Genomic DNA, 10,025 nt, shown 5'->3' on the forward strand with positions numbered 1-10,025 from the left:
TAGAAGCTTTTTCCAACCTAAATGATTCTCTGATATTAATTAAAATGCCACCTTTACTGGATAGTGTCACCCATGTGACATCAGGTGATGTGCAAAGTCCAGGTACAACCACCTCAATGCAAATTATGAAATATTTAATAGATCTGCTCTTAACAGCACATATCCCCAACAAGGTCTTATAATTTCATCAGGTAATGGGGCTTGTTGTGGAACTGTCTGTCTCTGAACTAGCAGTTTTGCCATCTCCCTCCTATGCAGTTTAGATCAAAGGAGGTGAATGTACTGCTTCCCTACCATGTATGTTGAAAATTTCTGTAACGTGTTTGGTCTCGTGTGAGACCAGAGCTGCTTAATCCAGTTTTGTTATTTACTTACTGATATCAAGTAGAAGTTAATTTTTCACTTGAATAGTGTTACAGCCAGAGGAAGGGAAAAGGGAAGCAGTATCTATGAAATGGACATGTGAGAATCTAAATTGTTTTGTGCTTGCAACTGTTACCCAGGATAGGTGACAGTGATACGGAGTCCTATTACTTGTATTAATTTTGATTCTTAAAATTACCATGGATTACTTTTCTGTCTATTCTTCCTCATTTACATAATCTGCAATCCTGCAATCTATGAATTGAAATAAAAGCAGCTCTGCTTGCAGCAGTGCAGAACTGTGTAGTAATTACTATATTCAAGCTGAGCTAATGAATTTTTATCTCCATACTGCCCACTCCTAACAGTGGACTAGTTTAACAGTTATTTGACTAATCTCTCATAAAACCTGTTATCCTTAGTCTCCTCTACTATGTGATTTAGATGGAGAATCATTCTAGTGCTTGTTTTTTATTATAATGGTTATGGAACATTACTGGAATTAAATATAGACATATTAAGAAATTTGGCACAGTAAATACTGCAGTTGTGAAGCTTGGGGGTTGAGAGATTGGAACAAAACCTGGTTCTCCAGCACCTTCCCATGTTCCCAGCTAAATAAAGCAGAGGTTCAAACCCCCAGCTGCTTATCCGCAGCAGTGTTTGTTTAAATATAAACAAATTTAAATTTAAATTTAAAATTTAGTGTGCATAGATGAAGAATTAAACTTCTCCTGCCCACAGTTGTTGCCATTAAAATAAGTATTTCCACCAATGAAAGAGATCCAGGGCCCTTGTATATGGAGTATGGGGCTATAATTGTAGAAGTTATTAAAGCTTATATTTACCAGAAAGCCCTGTGGCAGAGCACATCAGCAGGCTGCGCAGCCAGAGCTCACCTGGGGCCGAGAGGCAGGTGTGGGGAGAGACGCGTGGACAGCATGTGAGCGGCAAGCTGATTGGGTGGTGAGACGCCTGGCCAACAGCGCTGCGGCTGAGCAGCCAATGGGTGCACTTTTTCTGTTAAGTGTTGGTTATGTCCGGTGGAAACTAAAGGCGTATAAGGGAGCTGTTATCTACAACAAAGATATTCCCTTCGCATGCGGGAGGGATTGTGTGTCGGTGTTCCTCATTGTTACACTTGTATGTTGCTCAGCACAGGACTCTGCTCAGGGCTGCAGGCACTGTCATGGCTCTGCACCTCACAAGCCACATCCATCCCAAAGAATGCACCTTGACCTTTCACCAAATTGTCCCCCATGAGCTGCTGGCACTGGCAGAGACCTCTGCAAATGCTGCCTGCCCAGAAAGGGCTGCTCATCTACCCTACTCATTAGCTGGAAATGGGCTGCTGTAAATGAGGCCAAATCAGGTCAGGGAATTGCTGGGCAGCAGCACCTGCTCACTTCACATCTAAATTTGACCTTCTCACTCGCTGGAAGCATGGTATTAGCTATTAAGTCCTGCTTCTTACTGAGGCTCGTTTATTGTTTATAAAGGGTTAATGAATGATTAATAGATATTTTAATGCATTTTAATTAATTGTTGAAGAGGTCAAAAGGTTGTTTAGAAACATGGCTTGTAGCCATGTATGACATCTTCTATAGTGTTCAGAACCGCCTGTTGCGCACACAGTCTAAACATGTTTTATATCTTCTATAAATTATATATGAACCCATTGGAAGGCATTCAGAAACAGTATTTCAGGATGGGCTGAGCCAAATTGTTCTTACTCTGATTTGCTGTTTTTATCCATAGGAGTTCACATTGCATTGACTTGCTGCCCCTGTAACTTGTGATCCTTTGATCGTGCTATGACTTACTTGTTAAGATTGTGCCTGAAAGAGGCCTTGGCCATGAAGAGCGCACAAAATCTGGGAAGATTTTAAAAGCTTAAGTAGCTGGGTCAATCCCAAGGATAACAATTGAAACAACTGAATTAGAAGTTCCCTTCTATAAACAGCCCATATATTTTTTTGATTTTAGTATCCATTGATTTGTGAGTGACTGGGTGGATCAGCCAACTATGGGCCTGAAGAATTGCACTGCAAATCAGGAGGTGAGAGGACCTGCCTATGAGAATGAATATCTTACCTTACTCCATGCAGGTGCTGGGAAAACAGTAAACTGCCACAGTGGTAAATTCAAGCCCCAACCTTCCTCCCAGCTGATGGGATACACTGCCTTGGTACTTCACATCATGAAGGCTGACCAGCATGTTAAACAGCCAAGCCATGTTTCCTCCCCTGTGTATTCTCTGCCTGATTCTGCCCACAGGCACAGATGATGGATGTCCTTGACCTCATAAGGGTGTTGGCTGGTGGAGTTAGGGAGCAGCTCACACACACAAATGGGATTGAAAGCCACTGACTTACTCTTTTTCCTACTGCAAATTAGGAGCCAGAACATCTGGTAGTAATGATCTAAATGCACTTCTATCCCATTGCAACACAAATAGGAATTCCCAGGTCACCTAACTCTGTCTCATGTAATTATGAATGCAGCAATTAGTGGTGAGGAAGATAAGTAGCACAGGCCAGTCCCATATGGGACTCTGGTACAGATAATGGCATGAAAAAACAGGTGCAAACCAGCAGTGGAGTCTGAACTGCTTCCCAGCAGCTCTGTGTGGCTATTTGCTATTAAGAACTGGGCAAACAAGTGAAAGAAACACCTGAGTAAATATTTCAAGAACTGTTGAATTGGCAAGCACCTTGTGATATTCAGGTGCTTTTTTCCATTACAAGAGCAGAGCAGACAGCAGTTCAACTGCTACAGGTTTATGGTCTTTTTTTAAAAAAAAATTATATAAATTGATTTATGGCAAAAGAATACAGAGACTATTAGGAACCTTCAAACTGGAAAGGAAGACATGTTGTATCAACCTGAGAACCAGCATCAGAAGGAGCTCAGACAAGTAGTCTGTGTGAAGATGTCCCAGGGCACAGAGCTTAAGCACAGATGACACTGACATGTTCACCAGTGCACAAGGAGGCCCTGCTCTGGATAAAGTTGCTGAGGTGCTGCTGGCCATCTAACAGTGTGTCAGTGTGACTCTGTCACTGCTAGAAGGCAGGTGAACTTGTCCAAAAATACTTTGGATATCTCTGCCCTGCACTGATGCAGAAGCATCATGACTTGTGACTTGGCACCTGCTGTCACTGTCTCCACAACTCTGCTTCCTCATTCCTATGGCAGAGCAAACTTCCCAGCTGATGTCAGTGGGCTTCTGGAAGAAACAATGAAATATCAACCACATTTCAGCAAACTTACCATAGATTTAACTCAATGGAATGAAAATTCAGAATTATTTTTTTTTTAGCTCTGGAGCAGGCTACAGCAGAGTGAATTTATTTATCTTGGTTACAAACATAATAGCTTCATGGTTACTGGTTCTGGATGACGTATGGATTTTCTACCTGCTAAGCATATTGCTTAATTCTACATCTGCCTCCCTATAACCCTCCCAACTCAAAACCTAATAATTGTACCTGAATTTTCAGTTACAAATGAGAAAGAGAAAGAAAGGTCAAAAAAAAAAAGACCAAAAGTTGTAATAAATGCTATTGTCATATAGAAAATTGTTCTCTCTTCCCAGCCTCCAAATCAGAATTGCAATGTGGTTAAAAAAACCCCAAATCCCAAAAAACCTGAAAAAACAAACAAACAATAACCCCACAAAATAAAACCCAGGTGAAGAAACACATCAAATATTAATGTTGCCTGCAGTCATACTCTGTGTCTTTGCCAAGAATCATTTATCCTGTTTTATGTTCAATCCTGATTCAAATGGCATGAGAAAACTTATGGCATAAAATTAAGTCTGGCCATATTTGGGGAGTGAATGACAAACCTTTCCAAGAAAAGACAGGATTGTGTATATGGAGTGCAATAATCACAACAATCACTTACTGAAAATTGGTATTTTTGTTCTTTTTCTTTCTGCACATTCAAAGAAAAAAATAATATGAAAAATTATGGGGAAAGTGTTTTGTTTGCAGACCAGAATATTAGAGTTAATTTAAATAAGAGATTCATTTTGCTTTGACTACTGTATTTGCATGTATAAAATACTATTTTAACACTTATAAGTTAAACATTTTCAGGTGTCACTTAAGTCTTGTCACTAGAAAGAGATGGATTTGTAGGCTCATTGTTAACCTTCAGTCTGTACTTGTACATCAAGAAGGCAAAACTGTACTAAAAGAGTTCTGACTCTTTTTAACATACCAGAATTTTTGGTGGGGATTAAGTTACACTGGGATTAATGATCCCATTGCTGGTTTGGCCTCTTTCTTTCCTGAGTATGAATAAATCACTGTTTTACTGCTAGAAAAGGATCTGCATCAAGGTTAGGTTTGTACCATTGGAATAATTCTAATATAAAGTGGTTTAAATCCTGTGCAGAAAAACACAGTGTAAGAAAATTTCTTAAAACTTCTCATGGTTAAACAAGGATGTGCAGAAAAACACTGCCTCACTTTGTAGAACTAAAATGAATTAAATCCTTTGATTAGGTAAGGTGGTTATCTGGTGAGGCAGAATAATGTTATGAGGACAGGGAGTTGTGTAGGGTGGCTTTTAAAGAAGATAATCTCTGTAATACAGCAAATTTCTTTTTGTAGGTGTCACATGATTCTACTGTGAGCAAAATTGTCTGCTAAGATATTGCCCTTTAAAAATTGCAATTAGATAAGGCAAGTCAATGAAGAAGAATCAGAAATTATTTGTACTTTCAAGCTGTTTATTCGGATTAAAGCCCAAATCCAGCATTACAGCCTGGAATCGAAGGTGCTGTTCTCTTTGAATAGCACCACCTTTTCTGTTGTTTTTACCAAGAAAAAATAAGAGAAAAAATAAATTTAAAAATAAGGCTTGAGAACTAAAGTTTTTCAACTGCTATTTTAAATAGGAAAGATGTAATGTTTCTTCTGAAGTATGACTATTTTGAGCAATGCTTTGCCTCACATGAACTTTCTTATCTAAAGGGTGCTGTTTAATTTCCTATAAACAAGATAAGACTAGAGAAATTATTGCTTCCCTGTTTAAAAAATAATACTCTTTTTATCTCCCAAGGGTTAAGAGTTAACTAACACTCCATGTGCTGGAAAGCAGAATTTCTAGAGTGGAACAAAAGCAGTTAGAATATCCCACAGAAAAAGGAAACAAAGGACATAAAGGTTGAGAGTCACCTCGGTCAGGAAAAAAAAACCCACAACAAGGCTTGTAAGGAAGAATTGCTGAATCTGCCTTTGATGTTTTAATTATGATTTTTTTTTTTTCTGAAGTGTTGCAATCAATCACAGAATGTCTTGGTTCCAGCATTTGATTATTTTTTCCTCTGATTGTCTCATTTTTGTCATCATCCATGCCAAAGAAAATCCAGGCATAAGAATTTATTGCATAAAAGAGACAATCTAATTAAAAAAAATCACAGAGACAGCAGCCTCCTGTGTCACAGCTTTGGTCTGTTTGTATTTCTGTATTTGCCTCAGGAAAAACCTCTTCACTCTTGCAGGGTCATACAGGAGTTTGCTGGTACTGGCATGTGTTATTTGTTTGCTCTTTTTTGGTCATATCTTCTCTCTTCACATGTAAATGGCTTTTTTAGCAGTTTGCCGTCTTCTATCTTGAATGGGTGCAGTCTTCCCATGTATTATTATTCTCCTCTAAAGTCCAGGTTCAATAAGCAAACCACCATAACTTGTTTCAGAGAAAGGAATGGAACAAAGACTATATCCTGAAATCTTACTCAAAGCTCCTGGAGAGTAAGCTTGTGGAGATCTATGAGAGTCACAGAGGTCTGGCTTTGGACCAACAAAAATTATACCACAATAAATTATGACACAATGGGGGAGGAAATGAGAGCAGGTTGTGGAAGCTGGGGTATAAATGCTGTGCTGCCCTCCTTTGTCCAGATGAAAGAGGGCAATGGTGAATGGTTGGTGACTGGTTTCCTTAGATAAGCACGACAAAATATGTGCAGAAATCTCCACAAAACTTGTGCAACATCCACAAATCTTGTGCATGTTCAGGACCTGCAGAAAACAGAACTGTCCTGTATCCACTCAGCAAGGAAGCCAGTTCCTGGGAGGAGGAGAAGTCTTGCTTCCATCTGACCTCCCCACATCCCAAATCTCCTCCTTGCAGGGGAGCCTTAGGGGTATTTTAAATCCCACCACACTACATCATTATAACATCAATACCAATTTTGCATGGAAACTAAACCATCACAGCACTGTCCTGGGGGTACTAAACCCCCAGGATTGCTGTCCCCTGGAGAAATACGTGTTTCCAACTTGAAAAACAATCTGTGTCTCTGGGTGCTCTTCTGCTTTCATTCTTTTGCCCTTCTTCAATCCTTTGGTGTCAGTTCACATAAGGCCAGTGCCCAAATCATGAGGTGCAATTGATAGATGTGAGATAAGGCTGTTGCTGGGGGGTTGTTTGTATAAAAAAAACTTCCCATAAGGGATAGCTGACTGGCAATCCCACCCTGGAGCCTGTAAATTTTATCCTGTCACCAGTCTCTTAAGACTCAATAAAACAGTATTGAGTATTCAATGTTTCTTGCTATGATGGTTCTTATACTGGTACCTGTGAAATGTCTGTTCTTGGAAGTCTGAGACCTGGCTTTTAATACATCTCTCCCAAGGCTCATCTGACAGCAAAGCACATGAATGTCCTCAGCTCAAAGCAAGTAAAGTTTAGGCAAAGGTTACTTGCTGTGAGAAAGCAACTTTAAAATGAAAAGAAAAAGTGAGCAGAAATGAAAGATGGTTTTATTTTTAGGAAAGATTGGCTTTGAGTAACAATTGTTGCAGAGCTCAGGACTGTTGTTAACAAATAAAGGGTTTCTGGTCTTGTAAGAATCTTAATATAGCACTGCTGGTTCTCTGCTTCATGGTGATTCTTTCATTTTTTGTTTGTCTTTGTAAAAAGCTTCTTGTCTGGAGATTGGCTGTGATTTAATGGCATTTTTCTAACCTGCCAGCCCATGACAAATTCCTCAGCATTTCAAAACATCTAAAGTGCATTTAGAGCCTAGTGGGGTGTGTGTGTACAGGTTGTTCTGTCTTTATTTCTCCCTAAATCACAGGATGTCCAGATTGTGCACCCAAGAAAGTCATACCATGGGAGTGCTTCCTGCAGCCCGAGAATCACATCTTGGTCAGGGCTAGGAAATGAACACACTGCATGTAGGCAATACTTGTGAACAAGAGGCAATACTCTGTCTCTAAAAGATGAGCATCTGACAAGTGACTGCAGAATAAAATGCCACCTGCATACTTGTACAAAGATGGAGCACTTGACACTTTTGTCTTTGCAGCTGCACCTGGCACCCCACATGTGAGAACTGAATGCACTATGGAAGTTTCCATCTTCACTATTTAATTTGCTGTATGTTGACAACTCACATGCTCTTTGCACAGTGTTAGTACCTTTAATTATTTAATTACCTTTTCATTTCCTGTCTTGGTTTAGAAAGACAGGTGTCTGCCAGGGAAAACTGGAGCTTCCCTTGGAATGGAGAATGTAAATCCCCTCCCTCCAAATTATTATAATTTTGCAATTAGGAAGCTTTCTGGCAAAGATATAGCAATAGGAATATCAGTTCTTTACTAGGATTATTAAAAATACAAATGTAGTAGTACAAAAAACAACCAAACAAAAATCCTAGAAACACTGACAGAGTCAGAATATGACCTGACACCCAGTTGGTCAGGGTGTTGGAAGCAGTCCAAATAAATCCTCCTGGAGTAGCAGATGTGGTTCTGTTGGAGTAGAGGTGATCCTGTAGAAGGCACCTGTGGTGGTGAGATGGATCCAGCCTTCCTCTGGGAATTCAGTGGAAAACAGGCTGCTCTGCTGGTCTGAGTCTCAGCTTTTATCCAAGTGGGAATGTTTGGCTTCTCCTACTGGGTGTAGCATCTCACAATGGGATGATGTAATTTTATCAGTCATGTGGTGAGCCTTAATGGCCCATTAACAGGAGATATCCCCCTGGAGGGAGGATGGGTCATTGAAGGGATAAGGAACATTGCTCCACCTGGTTTTAACAGCTGGTCCATTAACAGAAGGCACCTGCCCACTCCCTGCCCCTGCCCCAAAGTTATGAGATAAAGGAAGAAAAACATATCTTCAATTGGTTTCAACAGATTGGGAATAGAATACATGCTTTTGGTTATATATTGCAATATTTCAGAAGGTTAATACTATCAACTGCCCAAACATCTTTGATCCTGTTTGAATTGCCTCCTGATGCCTGCTGCTGTTGCCTTTGTTTTTCAGCTCGCCATGAAGTTATCACCAAAGAGATCCTTGAGCTGGATACATGGGAGAACCAGTGGAACGTGGTGGCCACTAATGTCCTCATGCATGACAGTTACGATGTTTGCCTTGTTGCTCGGCTGAACCCGCGGGATCTTATCCCTCCTCCTCCAGATTTAGTGAACCAATAGAAGTTCAGTGACTCTCAATGCTTTCAGGTTGTGCAGAGACTGAAGAATTTGGGTAGAAAAATGCTGCATTGGCTCTGGATCACAGCTGAGTCCCACAGAGAGGAAAGGGCAACATGTGCTTAAGGACATAATTGCCTTTGAGCTGTGCTTCTCTGATGATGCTTAATTTGATAGTACTGGTGCTCTGGACTTCTGTGGTTGAAGGCCAAGGTTGTCCAGCCTTTGTGTGTGGCTCTTCATATTCAGTCATCTTCACTCCAGTGGTGAGTGAAGCTTGGGCTGCTTGGGACCCCTTGCCTCACAGGCACAGTGGCAGCCCAGGGCTCAGCTCACAGCAGATGTATGACAGAAAGCTCTAGCCAGGGAAATTCCTCATGTGCTGTTCATCCCACTCAGATTTACTGAGCTACCCAGGAAGCTAAGAAATAGATTAAGTCAGCTGATGAAAAACAAGTGCCAGACTGTAATTGACTGATGCAAAGGTAAAACATAGAAAAGCCTTTGTTTGAAACAAAATCCCATTAGCCAAGGTCTATTAGCCAAGAACACCAGCTCCTGCAAACATTGTCTGAAGCACAGACGTAACAGTCAAGACATCCTGTCTTTGCTAATAGACATGAACGTGTGCTAGTAGAAAACTAATCATTTGGCAGCAAATCACAAATGAGGCTTTCATTAGGGCTGGTAGGCAGTTTCAACCAAAGACAAGAAGAATCTTTAATTTTCACATAAATACTATTTATTACAAAGTCTGGTATGACCAGGATCTTAGAGCTCAGGAAACTTCCATAGAGAGATGAATAAAGAGATGCGAACTAAAAAGTAGTAAATGAAACCAGTATCGTCTGCATATCAGTATTGCAGCTACAGGGAAAGGAGGAATGTGCTAAACAATAAATGTTTATTATAACAGAAATAGCTTTAATGCAGCAGCATAAGGCTAATTCTCTACCAACAGAATTGGCTATAATCAAAGAGAAGAGGAACGATTCAAACAGTGCTTCTGAAGGTAGTGTTAGCCTTAATAGGGCTTGAAATAGGTTAGAGTGAAATTTGTTACCAGTACTGCTATCCCATTTGAATTACCAATAACTATTCATCAGTTCTCTGGTGCCTACCTTGCAGTGTATCTGTCACTGCCTGCGCAGTACAGACAAGAGAACGGGGAATCTCATTGTGCTCTTGGGCCATAGTTGTAAA

At 40.3% G+C, this 10,025-nt stretch overlaps 1 protein-coding gene across 1 annotated transcript in view; it reads left to right on the forward strand.

Annotated features, from left to right (window-relative positions):
* The window catches only part of KBTBD12 (kelch repeat and BTB domain containing 12), a 33,042-nt gene extending 23,344 nt beyond the window's left edge, over positions 1–9,698 (forward strand). The window contains exon 5 of the mRNA XM_063411980.1: positions 8,656–9,698. Within this exon, the coding sequence (XP_063268050.1) occupies positions 8,656–8,825 (170 nt within the window). The 3' untranslated portion in view covers positions 8,826–9,698. The remainder of the gene's footprint in view (positions 1–8,655) is intronic.
* Positions 9,699–10,025: the final 327 nt, after the last annotated feature.

The sequence above is a fragment of the Prinia subflava genome, chromosome 14 (genome assembly GCF_021018805.1).
Source record: "Prinia subflava isolate CZ2003 ecotype Zambia chromosome 14, Cam_Psub_1.2, whole genome shotgun sequence".
NCBI classification, from domain to species: domain Eukaryota; kingdom Metazoa; phylum Chordata; class Aves; order Passeriformes; family Cisticolidae; genus Prinia; species Prinia subflava.